Genomic DNA, 26,101 nt, shown 5'->3' on the forward strand with positions numbered 1-26,101 from the left:
CCTTTAGGCAACAGAAAGCCACCTCAAAGGGACTTTAAAAAAAAAAACATTTGGCGCATACTGTAGACGTCACAAATGTACAATTAGAAAATAAAACGCAAATAAATATCCACTATATATATGCAATTTACTGTAAGGCAAAACAACCTTAATCAAACCCACACTATAACGACGCACTGCTGTCTGTAAATAAAGCGAGAGAGTGGAAATAGGTCAGGGCGGATTCTCAAAAACACAAACAACATTCATGTTTTTGTGACGTCACGTAACTCGCAGGACAAATGTAGTTTTCGAAAAATCCGTTTTAAGCAAGTACTTAAAAAAAACAATTGTCAATCTCAACCACTTTTCACATGTTAAAAGTTAAACTGTAGAAGTCAATAAAAATGTATGTTACTGTAAGGTGAATTTGTAGTTTTAAAGGTTTGAAGCAATGATTACAGATGAAGTGGACTACAAATCCCAGACGACATATAGCGCCATTGCCGACATTGAGGGGAGAGGGGGCTGCTTTCAGTAACACTCTTCTCTATGTTAGGGCGATAACAGCTGCATATCTATGCACTACCTGAAGAGTTTTTATTCGCTAGCATTATAGAAAAAAATACATAGATGCGTTTTCTGTTGTAATCTGGCTCTCGCAGGGGATAGAAATTATTCAAGCCACGGTAAGATCGGCTTTAGCTGGTCGGTTAAGGTAGAGCTTGTTAGCTAGTTTACATTAGCCAGCAGCTACCAATAGATTTACGGCTTATATCCGAGCTTGTCCTGTCAGGTAGATCAACTAAAGCCCGAGCTGCTCTTCAGCCACAATGTTTTTGTCAGTCAATCAATTTATAAGTTCTGACATTTGTAAATAAGTTGTCTTTTATTTGGGGGACACACCAACACAACCTTTGTTTGGCTTATGCGCAGCCCGGCTGGTTTGGCCTGTTTCATTGTCTCCGAACACTGAAGCTGTTTTTCTCTGGGTTGTTCACTGAGGTTCATTTAGCAGAGTCCAGGTAAACAAAGCTGCCCGCACTCTACCCCAGATCATCTTAAAGCCTACGTGGTGCACAATGGCGCAACATGACTCCTCTCATGTAGCCAGTTCACAGAAAGCACTTATGTTGGAAATGAAGAGCCTTCAGGAGCAGCCTGTGGAGGGATTCAAAATAACACTGGTGGACGAGGCTGACATGTACAACTGGGAAGTGGCCATTTTCGGACCCCCAAACACTCACTATGAAGGGGGGTATTTTAAGGTAAGAATGTGTGTAGGAATTATTTGTCTTCGACTTTCTGCAAGTAATTTATTAAAACGTACGCACCAGTCACTTTAATAACTGGCCGAGTTTTACGCCATCAAATGGAAAACAAAAATGCCAAGAAAAATAGGAGGCCTGATTTAACAAACCCGTGCTCCATGGGATGATTGACATGTTAAACTACATTTGTAGCCAATAAAATCTTGCCAGAGGTCAGTCTCTCTAACGTGGTGAACTATTGATGCACAGGATAATAATACACAGATCCATAATAATACATCCTCTATGCCAGGGGTTCCCAAACTTTTCAGGTCGTGACCCCCAAACAGAGGGTGACAGAAACTGGGGACCCCCCACTGTTCTTTAAGGTGGTTAGTTAGGTATATAACGTAGCGACAGCCACGCACACACTAATAAACCTATGCAAAAACTAGGTCTTATATGACATTGGACTACTTTTTGTATATTTACAAAAATGGTGAAAAGATTTATTTATGCACTTTCAGTTTTTTTATGGAAGGCATCTCGCGACCCCCCTCTTGGTGGCTGGCGACCCACCTTGGGGTCCCGACCCCCACTTTGGGAACCACTGCTCTATGCTGCCAATAATTAGTGTGATTGCAACATTGAGAATAAGAAGTTGCCAGCCTGCAAATTTTAATCTGTTTGTTCAGGTTTTCATACCAAACAGCAATACTCTATGACATACCATATACAGAAGGAGTAGGTGTGTAGGGTTGTTACAAACGCTACTATTGACAGAAACATTGCATATGTTTCTTAAAATAATGATTAACAGGTTACTGCGGACTCAGACAACTCCATGGATGCGCAACAATATTGGCATGTGATTGGAACCTGCCAATAAAAGCAATACATTTAAACATCGACATCAGCTAGAAAATAAACAATTAATCCTTTAAGATTACTGTTTACTCATTTTTTCATTTGAGTTGACTATTTTTGTTATCTAATGCTATTCAGTAAACACTGTGCATTGGTAGATTGCACTAGGTACCCTTAAAAATGTTATTAAAATTTGAATATAACATGTTTTTTCTTATTCTTTTCTTTTGCCTGCTTGATATCTAAATATTGAAGAGGTGTTGTATTCTATATCTCCCTCTGCAAAATGTGTGAACATATTTGTATCTGCAATGTGCAAAAATGAATCAGAAAAGATCATATTAGCCAAATTAAATACAACGTATCCCTACACCGCAGATATTAAATCAATAACAATGACACCCGTCATTAAAATATTTCATGCAGTATGTTGTAGCCATTGCATGTGAGCCACATGTTAATATGTGTTTTGTCTCCCAGGCTCGGATCAAGTTCCCCATAGATTACCCATACTCCCCACCTGCCTTCCGATTCCTCACCAAGATGTGGCACCCAAACATCTACGAGGTGAAGTAACACACCCTGTCTCTGTTTTATGCTCTTACCACAGTGTTTTATGCCATTTTTGGTGTTTCAGTGTTTACATTGTGCATTTCATATAAAAATGAGTTTTGTTCCTCTGTCGTTAGAACGGAGATGTGTGTATCTCCATATTGCATCCTCCAGTGGACGACCCGCAGAGTGGAGAGCTGCCTTCAGAGAGATGGAATCCCACCCAGAATGTCCGGTAAGCACCCTCTCTCATTACTCCCCTCAGATGTCATTGCTTTTTAGGTAACTCCCATGTTTTCTTCTTTCAATCACTTCAACAATTAACATTGACCCCAATGCTGATCACATGACTTTGGTCTTCAGTGATGTCTACTCGGAGGTTCCCAGAACAGTTCATGCATATATGGCTGTATTCAGCACTGCATTTGTAAAAGGATCAGTTTTTGACTAGTACTTTGATTGGCTACCTTTTTTTGTTAATATTAGTTTGTTTTGCAATAATATTGCACCAGCACAATGTAAACACATGTACCAGGAAAACATAATTTTTCAAATATAAAGGCACTATCACAGGAATATTTTCACTTAATTAAAAAGTTAATTATGCAAAAAAATACAAATGTTTTTTATGTTGTGCAACAATAGGATAAGTCTTCATGTTCTCTGAAATTAGCAGCAATTTTATTTTGCAGCAATACAAAGATAATTGCTCATGCTGTCATTTCCTCGCGCCCCCGGATTAATATCGCCTTGTTCTCCTGCTAAAGTGCCAGAGATGTAGCCACACTGCAGACTGTGCAGAACTCTAAGACTAAACAGTTCAGTATTCAAGAAAACAGAGGGAGAATGGCTCAACATTTCCATAGTGTGTTTATCAAATAAAAATAAAGTTTATACTTTATAAAACAGCTGCATCACTGACTTTTTTTTTCTTTCAACCTGCCTTTGTACTTGCTTCAGCACCATTTTGCTGAGTGTTATCTCACTACTGAATGAACCCAACACCTTCTCTCCTGCCAATGTGGATGCCTCGGTCATGTACCGCAAATGGAGGGACAGCAAGGGCAAGGACCGAGAATACGTAGAAATCATCAGGTAAACAGAGACGCCCTCTTATCTCTACTAACGAAACATTGCAAAGAATAGTAGACCAAGATTTGAGTGTCATTACTGTGGAGTGTAGGCCTTTCCTCATCTCTTTCACTCTCTAACATCAGGAAACAGGTATTAGCCACTAAGGCAGAAGCTGAGCGCGACGGTGTGAAGGTGCCCACCACGCTGGCCGAGTACTGCGTCCGCACACGTGCCCCGGCCCCCGATGAAGGCTCCGACCTCTTCTATGACTATTACTATGACGACGACGATGTGGAGGACGGGGATGGAGACTGCTGCTACGATGAGGACGACTCTGGCAACGAGGAGTCGTGACATGCTTTTTGACAGCATCCCCTCAAATCTAGCTGACCTATTGCTACCCTCCTTTCTGTCTGGGTTTCCAGAAATTCAAGGTTAACAACCGAGAACACGTTAAGGCTTTCCCATTCTAAACTCATAAAAAAGGGGTGTTATTTTCCTGAGCCCCTAAAGGCTTTTTTTTTTTCTAAGGTGAAAATTGATGCACTGTTGCAGAAGGGTCAGACCTGGTTTATTTGCACCAGCACAAACGACATTGAGTTTCTTCATTTTTCCCAACAAGTTCTTTATCACCTAAAACCTTACTTTAAAAAAGTAACTTCAAATTTAAGTTGTTCGGTCCCCTGTATACTCTCTGGTGTTGTGAGGTTAATACCACTGTTAACAATAGCAACATTTGCACTGGTGCAAACACATCCAACCTTAGCTCAGCGTCTCTTTCATATCCTTTCCCCCCTAATTGTAACTGTGTGTTACTCACAGTAGTTAGTCTCTGTGACTAACAGAAGTTTGAGGACTTTATGCAGCCTGTTTGTGCTGAACTGCAAACAGGCTGAAACAGACATTTCCTGCGTTGCTCCTGTCAGACCCGGTGTCAGGACGATGTTTTCAGTGTTCTTGTGCATGCCAGAACATCTTTGGAAGCTTTTCGTCTCTTTTACTGGTGGACTCCTTACCTTCATCACGATCTGGTAAAGACAGACTTCTGTCATTGGAGATCTCAGAGAACTTTCTATCTGGAGGATCTTCTGGCAAGCTGAGTCAGTGAGTCAACGCCGCGTGTGGACATTTTTAGGTAACATGAAATTGATCTTTGCTGTGTGTGTGTGTGTGTTTTTTTTCTGTTAACTGTTGGATGTGTTTCTCTGTAATTGAGTGTGGGGTTGTGTTATTTGAAGTAGCTCAGATTTAACAGTTGTGTAGGATGAAGTTTTTCAGGGGGATGGGGTGGAGGCAAAACTAATTACAGATCAGTTTCTCCTCAAGTTTTCTCTCCGAGAGGCCTGACGGAGCCAAAGACCTAAAGTTATGTAAAAGAAAGCCCAAAATGTTATGACTTAGTCTTTGTTGGCTCTCTTGCAGCTCTATTATTTTAGTCTTATTTCTTTGGTTTGACATTACGCCTTGCGTTCTTTGCTTGAGAATGATTTATGTGATCAGATTGTTAGGTTTGCTTTGTCCAAAAGCTGTTCCACAGAAGTATCAGACAGGACTCTCAACATTTTTGTCAGTGGGGTTTGGAAGGGTTTCAGTGGGATTTTTAGAGTGCATGTGTGTCTTCTTTTGTGTATGCATAAGCAACTTTGATTGTTTGATTTACAGAAATTGGGACTTCATGCTGAATTTCTCAGGATAATGAATTACATTTGACAAAACAATGACATCAAGCAACCATTTCCCTCCTGTCAGTGGTCTTCAGAGTTGGTTTACAGCTTTAACGGGACCCTTTACTGATATGCACATGTAGCTGTATGAATGATCACTGTATTGTACGATCACCTGTCTTTTACCTATCTTTAATTTCTGGCTATTTAAATGGAAAAAAAATAAAGATTTATTGGGGGAAAAGACGCAGAGTGGTATGTGACTAAACAAAATTATTCAAATGATCACAGGTAACACTATTTACTTTAACTTCAAGAGATAAGAATGAAAATTAAATTAAATTTTCAGCTTTTGTTTTTATTATTCCTTACCTGTTTCATGTAGATGTGTGAGCCTATCCTTTATCTAAGAGGTTTGATCCCTTCAAACAACACTTTATGTTTCACAGCATGTGTATTTGTTTCTCTTAATCGATTTAAAATCTGAATTAACTCCAGCTTCTTCTTTAGCTTTGTTTCCCATCTGTGCATAGATAACATTTTTTATTAAACTTGACCGTCTATGGGGGACAGACAAGAGTCCTGTGGAGGTTGTGGTGATCTCCTGTAGGAACTTCAACTGGAGGGTTGAGATCAGCTGTCATGTTCCACTCACCTCCAGGTTACCACACCTTGGTGCTGCTGGCCTGACCAACTGGATCCACTGCTGAGATGTTATTGGTCTGGTCCTGTTTGCCTCTAGGATTTCAGATGGCTTGCGGAGGACCTGGTCATGACACGACCTATACCAGCCCTGTGCCCATGCTACCTTGCATCCAGAGAGGATATGCTGCAATGTTGCATTCTGGGAAAGCTCAGAACTGAGAAGGGGGTCGTAAGTGGCCCTGATCAGGAAGCTTAGCCTTGCTTCAGACATCCTCCATTGGGGAGTGGATCATGGTTTTGTACTACCACAATGTACTGAAAAGTGAATAAATCTAAAGAAGCAGGCACAGAGAGGAGGCCTGTTTGTGTGGTGGTTAGTACTGATGCCTTATCATGAGCTGTCGTACGGTTTGAATCCTGGCCAGGGCCATTCTTTAAGGAACTGGTTTTTGTCTTCCCTTCACTGGGGTGTGGAACCTCATCTTTGTCTTTATCTGAGCTTTCACTCTGTGTCTCATTCTCTTTCTTTGGACTCTCTTCTTCTGACACACTTGTGCCTGAATCTCCTACAATGATTCTGTAAAGAATCCTTTCTGCCTCATTCAAAGAGCCTGTAAGATGTGACACAAACACAAGTAAAAAGTCCTGACATCCAAAAGAGTCTAACTTACTTTAAACAATCAAAATATAACATAAATATGTATTAAAGTCATGCCTACCTTTCTTTTTTCCATAAAATGTGCTAGTTACAATGGAAGCCATTTTTACAAATGGCTTTTTTTGAAATGCACTTAGCAAGGCCACACACCACCACATGTGATGTCATTTTAAAGCTCCAACTGTCCTCTTAAAGAACATAAAGAGTGTGTGTCGCACGATAGATAAAAGCAAAAATACTTAGTCCACTACAGTGCACAAAAATGAATTGCTGGGTCTCAGGATAATTATATATAGGCTAACATTCAAAACCGTTGTAGGATGGACGGCCGGATAGAAACGAAGGGAAGAAATAGAATAGCACGTCTTTATTGTCATTATACAATTGCACACACATATAAGCATCCACAGCTGAAGACAACAAAAGAAGAAAAAAAAAAAAAAACTCTCATTCAGGTAAGATGGGCAATGTGTGGTAGGAGTTATTTACAGGTAGTAGCATAACAGAATATTAAGAGATATTGCAGAAATATAAAATAAATATTGCACGGTATGAAATGTAAAATATTGCAGAAATATAAAATAAATATTGCACAGTATGAAATGTAAGATATTGCAGAAATATAAAATAAATATTGCACGGTATGAAATGTAAAATATTGCAGAAATATAAAATAAATATTGCACAGTATGTGTGGTGAGGGTGGGACGGTCAACGCATGTCCAGGTTCAGTGTGGTTATGGCATTAAGTTGTATGAGAAAAGGTCCCACAGGTTTCAACACCACATACTGTATAAAACAGGCAAGCACCCAATTGGAAAATGCTCACACTGTTACCAACAAGAAACAGAACATGTATTACTTTATTTTAGGGAACAATAACATGACAGATTATGAGGTTTTTTTTTTACTGCGTACAGTAACACCCCAGTCCAGTTGATGGCGGTAACGCAATTTTAAACTGGTCTACCTCCCGCTATCAAACATAAAAGAAGAAGAAGAAGAAAGCTTTTTAAAATAGGAAATATTTTCAAGCACGAATAATAAACACACCAACAACAGCCATGTCTGTGAACTATGCTGCTGGGCTCTCGCCGTACGCGGATAAAGGTGTCTGCGGGCTTCCAGAGGTAAACATGAGCCGCCGGTCAGGTAGCTTTACTGTTAGCAGGTTAGCTCTAAGTCCTCAGGATGTTATGGATAACAAACATGACGCTCTTTGAGTTGATATTCCTCAATGTGTGCATAAAGAATGAGCTTTATTACAAAACTTTAATGAAGAAAATGTTGGGAAAACGTTATCCTACTACAGAAAGCTGGGTCGAAAGCATTAACATTATTAGCCTCTTTTATTTAATCTTTATTTGGAAAGGCTATTCATGGTTAAATGAAAGTTTTTCTGTGTTGAAGCCGATCCATGTGTCCTTAATTAGCCTATTTTGCATTTGTGAATTCTTGTTCGACTTGAAATGATAGGTACAATAATGTTAGACACATAAACTAGGGCTTGAAATCTTAACTCAGGCAACAGAAAAGAGAGAAGTACAGGGTCATTAGGTACAATACTTACAATAATGTACTATAAATCTACATTACATCAACCTCTTCAGTAACATTTATGAGTTTTGTAACTCAATTGTGTCCCATTTGTAAATGAGGGGATGGTTAAAGATGTCATAGTTCATAAAAGTCTATGATGTGTGGTAGAAAATGTATTTTATGTCAAATTAGATTTTTAACAACCAGGGAAGCGTAAGACTAAATATTGATTAATAGGTAAATTATTGATGCATTTTGTAAAAACAGACTTTTCATAATTTTGTGTTTTCTGTTCTGTGCCAGACGTTTGATGGTCCTGAGGAGCTCAAGGTGAAGGCGGAGACTCTTGCTGAGCTGATCAAAGAATCTCAGTACCTGGTTGTTCACTCTGGAGCGGGAATCAGCACCTCAACAGGCATCCCTGACTTCAGGTAAGCCACCAACATCGTCACTACAGCTCTTACCTTCTGTTAGCAGTTTTCCCAAATACACAGAGCCATTCTTTTTCAGGCATGTTTCATCTACATGACCACGCTAGAAATGAAATGAAGACAGAAATGTAAGCAGCATACTGATGGACAAAACCAGTAAATCTGAACTAATTTAAACTCATCATGGAGCTCAATGTTCAGGAATATTCAAACCTGCTCAGTATAAATTATTTTTGTAATAATGAAATTTAAAAAAAAGTTAGATTTGTTTTTGTCATAGTGTTCAATCTGATGAAAGGAACAAAATGTGTCTGGCAGGTATTTCCATAAATATGAATGTGCTTATTATTCTGGATGCTCATACAATTCAAGGTTCTCTGATTACATGATCAGTCGGTCTGCAAACAGTTGTCGATTAAAAAAGAAGATAAATCAATGTATGAGAAACACTAATAAGCCAGGTATGGAGAGGGCAGATACCGATAATTGGCCATTGGTGGTAACAACGTTATTCTAAAATTTTACTTTAAAAAAAATGAAGCATAGACTCCTTGGATGATATGTTAATATATTTAACCGCACAGCAAGTGATATTATGAGTCTGATATTTTAAAAAAAAATGCATTTCACTGAGGCACCAGCATCCCAAGTACCAGTAAAAGGTCTGGGTCAGTGGTTGGTTGAGGGGACCAAACCCAGAGTTTGGCACCCAACTGTCATTAAAACATAAATTTAAACCGTTAAATAATTTGAATTGATTAGTTTTATAATAATGTAACCCCCGTATGGTTCTTAGCTTGAAACAAGCTAGACAGACAAAAACCCATCTGTTGTACAGAGTTGGTAATTTTTTTAAATGGGGCTCAGTTGGGATCGACTAACTTTTTGAGCCAATCACAAGTAGCTATGTCTTAGCTTATCATCCTTGGATTCTCTTGTAGTACCACTGAATGGGCAGATGAGGGTGGTACGAGATAATTCTTCACCTCCACTTCTTTGTAAGCAATTACACACTCTGACATACTTCCCCAACACTTTAGTTGTTTTCTCCTCTTAGTAGTGCAAAGATTATACCTGATACTGCTCAAGCACATTTTTGTCCTAATAACGGAGCTTAGCCAGATAGTTTTTAGATTTTTTTTTTACTCAAGAAGACTGAAGTGAAGTGTTTTCTCAGTGTCCAGCTTTTAAAAATTGTCTGTGCATTTTGTCTCGTGGTAATCTGTAAACTTTGTCGTGTCAGCCCATTACTCTAAAGTGATGCTTATATCTACCTATATTTGTTGTTACTGAGCGCCCATGCTGTACTTGGAGCTAACGGTAGACACAGCAGTAATGTGTTAAATTATTCTGTGTGAATGAGAGATTATATATCAACCTTTGTGCAAACATACACATAGGATCCTGGAGGCGTTAGCTATTGAGACATGACTAATTCATATATTCGATTGTTTTGCCTGTCAGTCATGGAGAGTCAATCTTGGACGGCACTATCATTAAAGCCGATGGATGTACACATTAGGCCCGCACACAGAGGCACAGGATGAGAGTCTCTTAGTGTTGTTAATGATGCAATGTTCAGATGCTGTGTTGCTTTCATTCCAAGCAGCATTTTTCTGATGTACAGACCTTATCAGTGGCAGTGACATCTCTGAATATGTCTTATCTGAGCAGCCGATGATTCATGGCGACGGTGAGAAATGGGGCTGTTTAAGTTGAAATAGAATAGCAAGAGATGAGACTGCTGTGCCTGTGTTGGATTCCCAGGATGGGTCACCTCATTCGATGAATAAAGATAAGCTGTGTGTCCTTGAAGTCACCTGGCACCTGACAGGGTGCTCAACAGTATCAGCGCTGACAGTATAACTGCATTTATCCTTCATTCACACAACCATAAGTGACTTTTTAATCACAGAAGCCTGAACAGAGTCATTTCAGATTGTGCAACAGATTCTTTGCATTTGATAACCATCGGAGTACTTCCATGAAGTGAAAATACTCAACCATGAAAAGAAACCCACGTAAACATTTTAAACATGAAATGCCTGCAGTCCACCCACTGCATCACAGCCTTTCCAATCCTATGTAACAGTCTATTCCTCACCCTGCTCTCTATCAGGGGTCCAAAGGGTGTTTGGACGCTAGAACAAAAGGGTGAGTCCCCTCACTTCAACATCACTTTTGAGGATGCTCGACCAAGCCTGACTCACATGGCCCTCCTGGGACTGCAGAGGGCAGGGTACCTCAAGTATCTCATCAGCCAGAATGTGGACGGCCTACATGTCCGATCAGGCTTCCCAAGGTAACTCAATCCTGCCCCCCGTCCTAAAGCATGTTATACATGTGTCCAGCTGTTTACACTCTAAGTGGCTAACTGATGTCATTGTTGTTGTTAGGCATGCTAACAATTCATACGTCTCAGACAAGATCAGTATTGTTTTTGTCCCTACGTCAGCAGAACAACTTCTAAAAACAACACAACTGAAAAGTATGTTCATTATTTATCACTTCAATTAATCAATTAATCTGTCAAACATTTGGTGTACACAAATCCTGCACACAGCTAAACTGCCCTTTACACTTTCTATAAACACAAGCAACAATAAGGATGAGCTTCTTAAACAATTAGTCAACTATCAGAATAGTTGCTGATTAATTCTTTGTTAATGGACTAATCAGCGAGTGGACTTGTCATTGTAGCTTTTCAACCCTGACTGACACATTATCACACAACAGGTTTTTATGGGAACCATGTAAACAGTCTGTTTACGCATCTAGCAGACTCAGAGCAGCAATAGCATTGATTACGAGTCATGTTTTATGTCCATGTGATGAATTTGAGTCCAATATTCAATCTCCTTTTATCTCTGTTTTTAGTCCTCAATGACTCCTCAGGGAAACACCTCAGTGCCTTTAAGCTTATAAATGCTCGACTGTGTTCACAAGTTAATCAATAACTTTGTGTTGTTTGGGGCTGGAGAGGTATGATTTAATAGAGCTGAGCTGTAGAGAGCTGCTGTAAACGAAGATGAATAAATTGGTTAAAGTGGATCAAAACAATACAATTTAAAGCTGTTTAACCAAAGAAAGGAGCGTAATTGAGTGGTAGAGAGCGGAGTGATTTGGCCACTGAAAGTGACCACAGATGCAGTATTTGTGTTTAGTTGATGTATTGATCTTTTTCTTTTTAAACAGCTTTTAAGATGTGTCATCCTATAAGTTACTTAATGAGCAACTAGCAGAAATAAACATCCAGATATTGATCAAACGACCTAAAATTGCTCTCCATGTGCTTAAATATTTATTACCCTGTTCTTAAAAAAATGAGAGAAGAGAAGAAGGAACGACTTAGTGAGAAGTGGACATAATGCACTCATTATAATGTCAGACTGTTCTGAAAATATACTGAATTCCTTCTTGAAGAGAAAAATCTCATTCTATTTTTTATATATTTCTTTATGTAAAATACTCTGAAATATAAAAAAACAAGATTCAAGTTAAGTTGGGACTCGTTTGTTATAGAATATGACAGTTCTTTCTAGAGATATCAGCTTTAACAGAGCCAACAAGTAGCCATGTAAATAGTGTTAAAAAGACTTGTGTTGTCACTCTGGGTAATATAATCACAATTTTAATTAATTTAATACAAATTAAAATGCATAAGAAGACTTGCCTGCTTTTGAAGCCACAAAGTGTAAGAACTGTGAGGAACTCCCAGAGACAGCAGGTGGACTGGTAAAGTGAACTGGTTGGTTATCTGCACATTGGACCCCTTCTGTCCACTGCAAAACTGACTCAAGAGGAATTTCATTTTTGTAACATTTATGCATCTGAGGACATGTTTCTGTCTTGCTTTTTTCAGGGACTTGTTATCAGAGCTTCATGGAAACATGTTTGTGGAGGAGTGTGAGAAGTGTGGCAGGTATGTATCACAGACTCACACGACAGTAACACTTGGATTTTGATAATCATCTTTATAAGAAAAAAGTAACTGAGCTAAGTAGATTTGAGGTGGGATGCACTTGGTCTTGTGTCAAGGTTGAAAGCAGATTTTTTAAATTAAGCGTTGAGTATTTTTCTCTTCCATCTGCATTTAGTTGCCTCGTGTGCAGAGACGATTTTTTTGAGATCAACAACAGCACAGTTAACCTTTTTATCAAAGGCATTCAGTAGGATAATACACTCTTTCATTCAGGATGTATTATCTCAAAAATATTCTAGTAACATTTACAGTGACTTCCTTTAAATCCAGTTAACTCTCAGCCTTCAGATTTCATAGATTACCTTTAAGGATGAAGATAGATGAACAGAGCTCAAAATGCAGCTTTATATAATGCTGCAGAAAGTACATTAATCTGTGATATCTGTAAAGAGCACTCAGAGCAGCCTCCAGGCCAAGGTGTGTGGTTTATATACTTTTAAAGTGTTCATTGAGTATATGTCAACATGTTTATGTGTATCAATTCATGTACGTAAAATGACTTGTTGTTCTTTTAAGATGCTTTTATCAAGAGTGGATCTGATTAAAGAGAGGCGTGCTCTGTTTGGTGTTTTAGGCAGTATGTGAGAGAAAAAGTGATCGGTGTGATGGGACTGAAACCTACAGGACGGTATTGTGAAGTGGTACGATCCAGAGGACTCCGGGCCTGCAGGTAACAAATACTTTCACCACATTATAAAATAACCCATAATTTACCACATACCAGTTATAATATGATTGTGGATTCCTTACTGAAACAGAGGAAAGCTGATGAGCACAATATTGGACTGGGAGGATGCTCTTCCTGACAAAGACCTGAACAAAGCTGAAGATGCGAGCAGGTGAGATGGGATAAATCTCTGCACTGCACACTGCCGGTGTTTTTCTTTTTTTTTTTAACATTGCACAAATGGCTGTTTGTTCTTCTAACTCAACATCTGTGTAACTAGAGTGCATGCACTTATCTTGCCTAAATAGCTAACCACAGAAAGCTGTGGGATCTATTTTCTCTGGCATTCTGTGTGTTTTTTTTCCTTACATGCAAAAAATAAATTTTCTTTTAAAGGATTTTCACCTTTATATCAACGTTACGTATAGTGGAAAAGAACATAGGCCTACTAATAGACGGGTGAACTACAAGCTGCAAGGGACAAGTGTGAACAAAAAAAATGTATGTGGCTGTTTTTTTTCCTGAAATTTCCAGGAGTTTTTTCAGGAGTGTATATGTGAAAGTACAAATGTGAAATCAGCTTCAGTGGGTTCTGAGAAAACCTAAACAACAGCTGCAAGTCATATCAAAATCTTCTGGGTTTTTCATAGATCAGCAGGTAATTAGTTTTTAGAGCAAAGGATGCTCTGCACTGTGACTCAGATGTTATGGTAGAAGAAAGTGGCCAACAACACGTGTGACCTTCATCTCTGACATATTTCTCTATTGTCTGAACCCAGACGAGCTGACCTGGCACTGACACTCGGCACGTCCCTGCAGATCAAACCCAGCGGTGACCTTCCACTCCTCACCAAACGCAAAGGAGGGAAAGTAGCCATTGTCAACCTGCAGCCCACAAAACACGTGGGTCTTTGTCATACACATGCAGTACATGTTTGGAAACACGGACTGTGAACAGATAAAAGGCAGAATTGTGGATAAAAGTGGCTGCTCATTTACCTGTCTGGCATTTTCAGTTTAATCATTTCATGACTGCTATTTTCTGTCTTGCAGGATAAGCATGCCTTCCTGCGTATGAATGGTTACGTGGACGAGGTCATGAAACAGGTGATGGAGAAGCTCGGATTGGAAATTCCAAAGTGGGAGGGTCCAACCATATGTGAGAGCGCCAAAGTCACCTCTGAGGCCGCGACAGATACCAAACCAGCACATGCAGATAATGCAAAGGGAAAAGTGAAAAAGGAGCTGATCAAAGAGGAGAGGAAAAGAGAGGCGACTTCCCCAACGAACGATGAGAGAGTCAAAGAGGAGACCATTCCCGTAAAGAGGGAGAGAGCAGACTCCCCTGCAGAGATACCTGAAGAGAAATAGCCTCAGGTTGTTTTTGTGTTTTTATCTCTACACAAACACATCCAGAAATAAACTTTATTAGTGAGGGGGATCAGTTGGTTGAAATAAGGAGACAGGCTGATCTGACCCTGAATAGACTCCTCTTGTACTGTGGCAGTTTGTTGATTGAAAATCACAACAAACGTCACTTACACACATTTTTAACGGCTCGAGGAATAAGGGCTCGAAAGTAGACCTCTTTTTGAAACTACATTAGCGTAGTTGTTGAGTCCAATCAGATGATGAGTTTATGACACGTTCAACATGCCCTGGTTATTGTTTTGTCCAAGCCGTCTGAACAACGCATAAAACCTCATAAAGAGAAAACACCTCACAGTGGTGGTTTTCAACTTTCTCTGTATCTGACTGTTTTTAAAATAAATCCTTCAAAGTATGTGAGATTTTGCACATTTTGAAAAGAAGAATTTACAACCGCGTGCAACAGATCTCATCCCTACTGTTTTAGCCTTTAAAGACACCTAGGTTCAATTCTCCACAAAGATAGAGATTAAGAGAACGTCTCTAAGCCTGATTTTAGGTTTAAACTGATTTTTGATTTGTTTTGTTTTATCCTCAACAAATAAAACAAGAAATTATCTCCTTCAAGCATCAAAGTCTTTGAATGCATGATTTCACTTTCTTTAGTGAGATGCACATTTTCCTGTTGTGCAAAAATGGAGCACCTGCAGCTGATTGTCAGTTAGAGGACCACATTCATACTGTACATTTCTAGGATCTTTTTTTTTTCAATCTCAGGAAAAGACACACTACTCTGAGTAAAAAAGTTTACTGTATTATTTTTATATATATATATATACATCTGTTTTTACAATAAACACAATATGTTCTCGTAACAGCCTACTGAGTGTTTGCACTGTATGTTGAGAACTGTCGAGCAGCTTAGGCCTTGTATGTATGTACAGCAACATTTCATCTGAGATAATGGACACTCATTGCAGATGCTATGGCTGTTAGTGGGCCACAGGTGTTTCTAAATGATTTCTGTAGGGAACATGTTGCTTTGTGTATGACGGTGAACATGCTTCAGTCATTTAAGGCACTTAATTGACTGAAGACATCCCTCTTAGGGTTTACAGTATAAACAACAGATTGTAGAACGAGCAGGAAACACAACAGCTGCAATCTCAAACATGCGTTTGTTTCTGCTGCTGCTCTGTGAATACATGTAGGTCCTTACACAATCCCCATATTCCTTTTACGTCTCTGTCAATCCTGTTTTTAATTATACCTCCCCTATAGAGCTATTGAACTTATAGAGTTTTCTTTCCGCACAAAGGATCTGCCCTTTTTGTAAGTGTTTTGTGTTGTTATTGTTGTTTTGTCCACAGTATCCCAGTATTCTGTGCAGAGCTGTAGTATGAAGGACTGTTGCAGGGCTGACGTCATCTCAAGCTGGTTCAGACAAAACAACGATGACTTCTTGGCCACTACAGAGAGCAGACTGGCTCTCTATTCGTGTTGTGTTGGAATAAAAGATTTTTTAAAAAGTATTTTCTGAGGGGGAAACTTCAGAGAAGATTGTGGTTCAACTTTCTGAAATTCACTGACTTGACACCAAATTAGGCAGAACTATGGGAGGCAGTGGTACATATATGATTGATGGTTAAAGAATGTTTTTTAAAATAAGAGCATAGACTGGCATCATAGACATGATTTGCTCTATTTTGACTGACATTTTTAAGTTCAAAGCAATGAAATGCTGCTCACGGTTAGGTAGCATTCATGCTGTTTCCAGATGAAGACCTAAAGCTCCTGATCATACTGAAGCTGGAGGAACAGCCTCCCATCTTTTCAAATGGGACCATGCCAGGAGCGCATGAATGCAGATTCAGTTCAAAAGAGCACATTTTGGTGTGTTGGAACTCAACATTTCTAGCATGAATGCATAGCTCACGCATCTGCAGCAGCTCTGTGATGCTATTTCGTCAACATGGGCTAAAATATCAGGAATACAACCAGCACCTTTTTTTTAAACATTGCCAAAGAATGCAGGCTTCATTATCAGGATTTTATCTGAAAAAAACAATCTGATGAAGTGGCCACAAAGCACATTTACAGTCTCTAACTGAATGTATGTCTACCTGATCTGTTCAATCAATAGTACATAGTAAATATAAAGTGAAACTGCTGATAGGAGCAATTCAGAGCCAACTAGTCTTAGAACCTGTGTGACAATGTGAGACTGTATAAGGAGGATACATACAGGGAGCTGAAGGTCAGCATGAAATCACTTCCAATGCAGTTGTGTTCACAGGCTTTACTGTAGAGATGGTTTACTGTATGTAGCACCCGACAGACTCTTCCTGCAGCTGTTCATCGTCCTTGACTCAAGGAAAAGGACCTTCACAGTATGTAGATCAGAGTGCTGCAGGCTGTAAAGGCAGATCTCTCTGGAAGGACATCAAAAGTCTGAACTACATGGCAGAGTGGCCATAAGTAGTTTGTGACAGCGTCCCTGGAGGTTGAAAGAGGAAGAAGACCACTAAAGATCTTTTGATAGATGGACAGATAGATAAGATAAGATGAGATAGATAGATAGATAGATTTTATTGTCCTTTTGAGCTTTGATAAAGCTCAAACAATAAACACAACTTAAATGAAAACATATTGGAAACACAAAGTAAGTACAAGTAAATGGAATGAAGGATATTTTGTAGATGTTGATCTGATAAAGCCAGAATCAGACTTCCTAGCTGTTTTCAAATTGTTATCATTAGAGGATACCAGGAGCAGCTCATTTTTAACGTGATGCATGCTGGGAGTCAAGGGGGTGGCAACTACATTGTGTGTGAGAGTTTTTACCAGCAGTTACTGCTATTCTTTTATAGGAAGGAGACCAATTAATGGAGCTAACATAGTCTCCCACACTGAGTCAACGACCTGATCGCCGAGATGAAAATCAAATTCAACATGGATGAAGCGTGGTCACTTGTAGTCAACTTGAACGTGCTGTGGATACTACCAGTCTCTTCAAAGAGTTTTGTAGTTCCCTGCACCAAAGCCTTTAGAAACCTTTATTCCATACATTACAATTACTCGAACACTTTGGGTACAGCTGTATCTGTAACAGGTGAACACTGTCTGCAAGTTGAGTTACTCAAACAGCCTCTAAAAAGCAGAACAAAGCCACCAAATGCAATATGAAATGAGCATGCCAACTAACATCCACAACTTAAAGGTGCACTATGTCGATTTGGTGGTGAAAGTGAAACAATTCTATGCTATATTTTCTGAACTAAATGCACAAACTTCACTCAAAGTAAAAAATGGGTCCCTGGAACATTATTTGGAGCTAAAAATCTACCAGGAGAGTTACGGTTTCACTGTTGCGGGCCTCCCACCATAACTTCTCACATATCATTTTATCTTCAAACAGTCTTCCAGGGACCAAATTTTCCTCTGAGGACAGTTTGTGTATAGAGTTATGAACATATGCCACATAATCTGTACATTTCTCCAACTTTCACATTTCTCTACCAAAACTACATAGTACTCCTTTAAGGAAACCCAAAAATACAGTGAGGTTGGTCAGTGCCACTAATTTGGTTTTAAAGCTACTGTTGGGAAATTCAATTTTGTGTATATCTTGGCATTTCTAGTGGAAAGACGGTCATTAAAATTACTTAATTGAAGAATTCAATCTTGTTGCTGATGGTCTGATTTGCTTTTGTAGATAATATAGAGACATCAGCACTAACAGGAGCTTTACACTCATATTTACCTGTAAATATTTTACAGGTAAATATTATTTTTTTGCTTCCTGCTTTCTTACACTGCAGACGCTTTTCTTCTTGCTCTCTGCTTTGCTTACATTCTTTTGCTGATATCTTCTTTTTTCTAAACCTAATTTAATCGACAGCCGGTCCTGGACATTTCCAAATCCAAATCCTCAAGAGCACAAGTCTGTGCCGCAGTACTTTGAAACACTGTACACAGCTAAAGCTAATCAGCAACAGGATGCCTCCCTTCTCCAAGGACGATTACCACAAACTTCTTCAGAAAATTGCAGTGCTGGAGACAAAGATGAATCGCCTAGAAGTGAATGTGGAAGTGAACGGACTGTGCGGGAATGACACCACATTACCACGAGCAAGAGCAAGCTAACACACGGCTAAGGAGCACAGAGACCTCTACAAAGGCAAAGGTGGGCTCTGTTTTGTCTAATAAGTCTACGAATGGTAGTCCTCCTTGGAACTGTCTTGGTGCTAAGCCAAAGAAGAAATAATTTATCTGGGAAATGGGAGGACGGATAACAGGCAGAGCACAGCGAGCTGAGATATGTGATGAGACCGGCTGGCCTGCACTACCTCCCCTGCAAAGTGCCTCTTCAACCTAAAGGGACACAGCCGTGGACAGCTGCGAAAGGGAAGGTTAGGAACAAACCTCCCCGACAAATGAATGTGGAGCTACAGAACAGATATGCCCCTCTGTTGCAGAGCCCTGGATCCTCAGACACCAGGGTAAGGACTGAAAACATATCAAAAAGTAAAAGGCTACAGGGAAAGCTAAACGCCTGGGCTTGAAATTTTGTGAGTTGTGGGTGACTTTGCTGTTAAAGGTGTACAAAGGATGTGCGGTAAAAACACAGAAGTACTGTGTTTTCCCAGAGATATGGTCTCTGATTTAGCAGAAAAGATCCTGAATGTTGTGGCTGAACACCCGACTGTGAAGAATGTCATACTGCACATTGGGTCAGATGATGTCACAAAACAACAATCTGAAGTCTTGAAGCAGGACTTCACTGGTCTGCTGAGGATGGTCCGCCCCTTGGATGTGGATGTGTTTATCAGCGGCCCCATACCACCGGTCAGAAGAGCAGAGGAGAGATTCAGCAGGTTGTTGGCACTGAATAACTGGCTTACAACTGCATGTAATGCTCATTCAGTGAATTTAATTAACAATTTTAACATTTTCTGGGAACGCAGACATCTTTTTAAGGCAGATGGATTTTGCCTGAACATCTCGGGGGTGAAACTGTTCACCTCTAACATATTTTACTCCCTGCCTCAACCATCAGTTCTCTCTGCCAAGGACAGAAAAGAAAGACAAAACACAACGTGATGAAAACCTCCGTCAAGAATCACGTCTGCCAGTATCCGAGGAGAGACCTAAAGAGGAGAGACATCGGAACCAAGAGGAGGGGTCTCCACCCACCTTCGACCCCCTCACCAACACCTGTGAAGTCTCACCGCCCTTGCCCCCTCGAACCCCCGATCAGATCATCATCTTCCTCCCTAATCACCCTATCTCCCTCCTCCCCCCACCTGGAGTTCACTGACCAGATGAAGGAGCTGGTCGATGCTGGATTAAAAAGTACCCCCCGCCCTTCTCCATTTTTCTCTTCCATAAACACCCGACGGCGCCCACCATCGCCCGTTCCAACACGGCTCTAGCTTCTAGGACCCTAAAGCTGGCTCTACTAAACATTAGATCACAGGCAGGGAAATGATTTTTAATTAATGATTTTATTATTGAGCACAAGCTTGATTTTATTTTTTTTAACTGAAACTTGGTTAGATCAAAATAAAAGTGCAGCTGTTCTTATCGAGTCAACACCTCCCAACTTCAGTTTTGTAAGTGAGGCTAGAGTGCATAAGAGAGGAGGAGGAGTTGCAGTTTTGTTTAATGACTCCTTCCAATGTAAGCAATTATCTTTTGGAAATGTTGCTTCTTTTGAATATGTGGCCCTTCAGTCCACCCCCAGAGCCATGTTCCTAAATATTTACAGGTCAGTAAATACTGTGCAAACTTTTTCGATGATTTCACTGAACTGCTGTCTGTGATCTGTATTGACTTTGACTGTGTTATTATTGTTGGTGATTTTAACATCCATGTCGATAACCCCCAGGACAGAGAGACTAAAGAACTCTTGATAGCTTTGGCCTGACTTAGCACGTGACAGAGCCCACACACAACAGAGGGCACACTCTGGACTTAATCATCTCCAAGGGCTTGGACATCTCCAAGGTTGTTGTTTCAGATGTTGCCCTCTCTGATCACTCCTGTGTTTTATTTGAGAGTACTATGTCAGTGTACAAAAGTATTCAAACAAAAGTGATCACAAAACGGTGTATCACTGATAACACCAGTGAAACCAGGTTTTCTCTTCCACAGCTGCCCTGTCCTGGGGCTCAGTCAGTGAGTTGGTAGATAACGTCAATTCTAAAATCACAAATGTTATTGATTCCATTGCTCCCACTAAGGTGAAGGTTGTCTCTGGTAAGAAAAAATCTCCATGGAGAAATTCAACACTGGTAAGAAACGGAAAAAGAGATTGTTGAAAAGCTGAACGCAGGTGGTGTAAAACTAATCTCCAGATTCATTATGACATCTACAAAGAGAGACTTCAGATTTATAATTCACAACTGAGGAATGCAAGGCAATCTTTCTTCTCTGACATCATCACCAGAAACAATAATAATGCTCGTGCCCTGTTTGCTACTGTCGACAGGCTAACAAACCCTCCTGTGTCAATAGCATCTGAATTTCATTCTACCAGGGCCTGTAATACATTTTCCACCTTCTTTACTGAAAAAAATCCAGAAAATTAGACAAACAGTCAGTAACTCATCATCAGGATCAGGATATGTGCTGTGTCCATTTAAAACCAACTTAAGCACCATGACACAATTGAATCAAATCAACCTTAAAAACCTGGAGGACATTATACAACAATTAAATTCCTCCTCCTGCTGTCTTGATATTCTGCAAACAGGTTTTTTCGAAGAAGTTTCCCAAGTCATGGCTCCAGATCTGTTACAAATTGTAAACCTGTCTCTTCTCTCAGGTGTCTTCCAACAGGCCCTGAAAACAGCAGTCATCAAGCCACTATTAAAAAAGAACAATCTAGACAAGTCAATAATGAACAATTACAGGCCGATATCAAATCTTCCTTTTTTAAGTAAAATAATTGAAAAAGCTGTTTTTCAACAGTTAAATAACTTCTTGACATTGAGCGACTGTTTCGATGTCTTCCAGTCAGGTTTTAGACAAAATCACAGCACTGAGACAGCTCTGGTTAAAGTGTTTCATGACATCCGTTTAAACACAGACAGTGGCAGAACCTCAGTCTTAGTTTTACTTGATCTCAGCGCTGCGTTCGACACAGTTGACCACAATATATTACTCGACCGACTGGAAAACTTGGTGGGAGTTTCTGGCACAGCACTAAACTGGTTTGAATCCTACTTAAAGGACAGGGACTTCTTCGTGTCTATAGGTAACTTCAAATCTGAGCAAACAAAAATTACTTGTGGAGTTCCCCAAGGTTCCATCCTGGGGCCTCTTCTGTTTAACGTCTACATGCTCCCACTAGCTCAGATTATAAAAAACAATAAAATAAGTTATCATAACTACGCAGACGACACACAAATATATATTACAATGTCGCCAGGCAACCATGGTCCCATAAAAGCACTGGGTAAATGCATAGAGCAAATCAATGAGTGGATGTGCAAAAGTGTTCTCCAGTTAAACAAAGACAAAACTGAGGTTGTTGTTTTTTGAGCAAAGGAGGAGCGACTAAGAGTCAGCAATCAGCTTCAGTCAGTAAGACTTAAAACCACAGACCAGGCAAGAAGTCTGGGCGTAGTGATGGACTCAGACCTCAATTTTAAAAGCCACATTAAGACAATTACAAAATCAGCCTACTATCACCTGCTCTCTGTCCCCAGAGTCAGAACCAAACATGGAGAAGCAGCGTTCAGTTTCTATGCTCCCTATATCTGGAACAAACTCCCAGAAAACTGCAGGTCTGCTGAAACTCTTAGCTCTATTAAATCGAGGTTGAAGACACACCTGTTTACAGCTGCCTTTAATTAAACAGCTTTAATAAGATTTTAAACTTTAACTCTGCACTGTAACTTTTAACTCTTTTAATATTTTTACTTTATTTATTTCAATTAATGTAATTTGAATTATTTTAATTTGAACACATTTTCAGATTTAATCATTTCAGTGATTTTTAAATGTTCTATTTTAATGTTTCTTTTCTTTCCTCTGTCATGATGCTTTTGATGTCGTGTGTGAAGCACTTTGAATTGCCTTGTTGTTGAAATGTGCTGTATAAATAAACTTGCCTTGCCTTGCCTTGCCTTAAATGGGCAATATATTGTTCAGAAACTCTAAATTGAGCTACAACGATGATTTATTCATAAGCGTGCTCTTTGCCCTGGTTGATGATTAATTGCAACTAGCAGTAGACCGTTCAAATTGAATTAGCCCTTTCCTGTACCTATGGGAATCATTTGAATGTGTCATTAATTTAGAAGGATTCCTCGAACACATTTTAATGCTAATTTTTGCGTTGTAGCAGCGCTAACAACAGCATTCATATTCATCACCACAGAGCTTTAGTGATAGTGTTCTTTTAAGAGAGGGGCATGTTTGTGTTCTTTCTGCGTGTACTACAACACAATGTGCATACAGAGCAGCGTAGACTCAAAACCTTCACCTCAAACCATAGAGAGGAAAATGTTTCAACTTCAAGTTCTATCCAGGGTGATTTAATTGTCCCTGTTTTTAAGATTAAGATTACAACTTTATCATCTTAGAAATTAATATTGAAATGGGTAAACAAAGTGAACAGGGAAAAAATATTGAATAAACAAATAATCTTTTTTAAACAGAGATAATAAAATACATTGAAACAAAAAAAAACTAATGTGGCCTGCCTCATACCACCAGTGCCCCCAACACACACACACATTTAAAAGAAAAGTTATTTTACTTCATAGTTTATCCTTCTTTCTTTTCTTCCCCCAATTGATCAAAATGCACTCTCATTAACATAACATATGCACATACTCTTGTCTTTCCCCTCCCAAGATATTTCAATCATTAATGCACAGGTAGCCCCTGTTCACTCACTCACTTCATTTCTTAAGGTATGTCTTTTTGTTTTTCGCTTGTCTTGCCTTTTTTGTCTTAAGCAGCCAGTCTTGTCTTATGTTGCCTCTGCCTTGTTGTCATAGCTACGTTGTTAGTCATTATCTTTCATGTTTTATTTATCATCCATGTTCCTCTCAAAATCAGATAAATTAATTGCCTTGCAGTTGATGGTTGTTGATGAGTAATACCATAAGAGTTGGTGGACAGATATATTGTTTTTGCAAAAATTGGTCACTACACCACTTTCTAAGATGAATTAGGGATGCTTTATTCAAATATTGAGGGTAAAAACTACAATCTCACCATGGCGTATATAGTGACTGATTTTATACAAAGTGATAGCTTTTATTTTGATGATTTTCAGAAGTGGTATATAACCTTTAGATAAGATTTTGAGAATTTGTCACACACATCCCTTCATATATTTTTCACTGCTTATTCATCATTTTTTACTTATCTAAAATGGCTATATTTTCTCATGCGTGAACCAGCTTTTAGATCAATTTCAGCTTGTAATACAGTGTGAACTCAGTACCAATCATCCTGTTACTGGAATCTTATCAGGTTCAGTTTTGAGCCTGTAGCTGCTTTAAAGCCTTGATCCATAGCAACCATACCTTGGTGTATAGGGATGATGCTCAGAGTGGTTTCCATCATCGGGACTCTGAGGAATTGCTCTGAAATACATAAGAGCAATCTGGCTGTGAGTACAGGTACTCTACCTGTTCTGTCCATTGCTGCGAGCTTGATGAGAAAAAAATTATGATGCAAAGTGATCTATGGCAGCTAGAAAGGTCCAAATAGAGAAGTATGGGATGTCTTTAACAGAGGAACTTCTTTTGATAAAATAGTACACAGAAAAAGACCCTGGCAACAATATGACTACAAAAACAGGCCCAAACTTTTGTGAAGAATGAGATGAAAGAATAACATTTTGTAATCAAACGTGAAACATGCAGGATCCTTTGTTGACTCATTGGCTTTTTAGCAATGTTAGAGCCTCCCATGTAGAGAGCATGCAATCAGCACATTTCTGATTGGAGGGGTAATTACTGCCAGTGTGGCACACAATACAAGGGAGTGGCTGTAGTGGAGTGTGTATGTGTGTGTGGTATTTGCATTTACAGCTGCAGATGGTAATCCATGTTTACTTAAAAGGTTGCAAAAGGGCAAAAATGTGGATTATCTTTTGTGCTGTTGACTCAATTTCCTCGTCTTCACCATTTTGTGACTGCAGACGTGATCAAATTTCCAGATACGTCATTGATCTCTTTTGTCTTCTTGTTTTTATTTAATGTCACATTACATACAAGTATTTACAAAACATTTCACAGCTGATACCCAGAGAAATCAAATGGTTAGCATCATAGCAGCATCACCACCTTGACTGAATTAAGTATTTCTGCATATAAAGGTTATAGTGTGGGAGATTTAAATGTCCAAAATAATTGAACACATCATGTGAAAGTCTTGTCAAAATCTTAGTCTTCAAAATATGCATGTGTAGGAGATTTAAAGAATTTCTTTACAGGTTGAACTATTCAACATCAAAATGCCAGATGCATGTTTATGTGAAATAAATAACACATTCTCCAAGGGCCAAAGAGCTTTATTTTATATTTGCTAAAGTGGATGTTAAATATCTACAGGCATTATTTGTGTTTTAATGTAAAATTCCTCAAAAGAAGGCTTTTAAAGTGGTTTTTAAAGTTTCTGTTTAAACCAATTGAAGGGCACATGGTTATATAAAACTGAAGTTCTACCCTGATTTTTGTTATATTTTATAACAAAACATCTTTTGTTTAACAGTTGAGGGTTTGTATTCTTTTCTGTATATTGAGGGGTCAGTATAACATTTGGAAAATGATTGTGTGAGGTGTTTCATTTAGGTAAGGTGCATGTGAGTCCCTGTTTTTTTTCTGAACTATCAAATTTGTGATGATTTAAGAGACCTAATATACTTATATTCATACTTAAACTTCATACCTCCATTCACTAATCATTCAGCAGATGGTATCTTATAAAAATTATAAGTTTTGAACACAAAAAAAACAAAAATAGGCTGTGCATTGGAGAGTTTGAGTTTCCCCAAAAGTGAGTATTTAAAACAAAACTTGAATGTTCGTGTTCAGCCTCAAGCGAATCAACCAAAGCTAATGTCCAATTTCAGAGCAGGAAAGTTTTTTTTAAATTGCACCAAAGAAAATATGGCACACAAAGTGCGTAGGAGCGTATCATTTAGTATTAAAAGAAATGCTTAATCATTCAGGAAATCTGCCTTTATGCTCTCTTGCCAAGAGTTAAGAATATTGATACCACTTGCATGTTTGAACCAAGCAGCAACCTCCACTGTTGAAAAATGAAGCTGATGCACAAGTGCAAAAATCCTGCTGTTTGTTGAGCAGCAATAAACATGTTTACAGCCTGCTTCAAAAACTCTAAATTGGTTTGATTAGCTCATGTCTCGATCAGCACACACTATACGGGTGGTGAA

The 26,101-nt window shown here is 39.1% G+C and overlaps 2 protein-coding genes across 2 annotated transcripts; both read left to right on the plus strand.

Annotated features, from left to right (window-relative positions):
• The first annotated feature begins 490 nt into the window (after positions 1-490).
• cdc34b (cell division cycle 34 homolog (S. cerevisiae) b) lies at positions 491-5,632 on the plus strand. Its single transcript, XM_061044456.1, has 5 exons — positions 491-1,247; positions 2,577-2,663; positions 2,786-2,883; positions 3,609-3,743; positions 3,866-5,632. Exons 1-5 carry the CDS (start codon positions 1,062-1,064, stop codon positions 4,074-4,076), a joined length of 717 nt encoding a protein of 238 aa, XP_060900439.1. The 5' UTR covers positions 491-1,061; the 3' UTR covers positions 4,077-5,632.
• Positions 5,633-7,661: 2,029 nt separating this feature from the next.
• On the plus strand, positions 7,662-15,558 carry sirt6 (sirtuin 6). Its single transcript, XM_061044458.1, has 8 exons — positions 7,662-7,819; positions 8,532-8,659; positions 10,779-10,961; positions 12,522-12,581; positions 13,216-13,311; positions 13,400-13,480; positions 14,088-14,211; positions 14,362-15,558. Exons 1-8 carry the CDS (start codon positions 7,754-7,756, stop codon positions 14,677-14,679), a joined length of 1,056 nt encoding a protein of 351 aa, XP_060900441.1. The 5' UTR covers positions 7,662-7,753; the 3' UTR covers positions 14,680-15,558.
• The last annotated feature ends 10,543 nt before the right edge of the window (positions 15,559-26,101 follow it).

This window comes from Labrus mixtus, chromosome 8 (genome assembly GCF_963584025.1).
Source record: "Labrus mixtus chromosome 8, fLabMix1.1, whole genome shotgun sequence".
NCBI lineage: Eukaryota > Metazoa > Chordata > Actinopteri > Labriformes > Labridae > Labrus > Labrus mixtus.

What these genes read in the sequence shown, in the direction of transcription:
- cdc34b (XM_061044456.1), top strand. Translation starts at nt 1,062, where the DNA reads ATGGCGCAACATGACTCCTCTCATGTAGCCAGTTCACAGAAAGCACTT. An exon ending in GGCACCCAAACATCTACGAG is followed by an intron (nt 2,664 to 2,785) that starts GTGAAGTAACAC and finishes CTCTGTCGTTAG; the next exon opens with AACGGAGATGTGTGTATCTC. An exon ending in GAATACGTAGAAATCATCAG is followed by an intron (nt 3,744 to 3,865) that starts GTAAACAGAGAC and finishes CTCTAACATCAG; the next exon opens with GAAACAGGTATTAGCCACTA.
- sirt6 (XM_061044458.1), top strand. Translation starts at nt 7,754, where the DNA reads ATGTCTGTGAACTATGCTGCTGGGCTCTCGCCGTACGCGGATAAAGGT. An exon ending in GAGTGTGAGAAGTGTGGCAG is followed by an intron (nt 12,582 to 13,215) that starts GTATGTATCACA and finishes TTGGTGTTTTAG; the next exon opens with GCAGTATGTGAGAGAAAAAG. An exon ending in AGAGGACTCCGGGCCTGCAG is followed by an intron (nt 13,312 to 13,399) that starts GTAACAAATACT and finishes TTACTGAAACAG; the next exon opens with AGGAAAGCTGATGAGCACAA.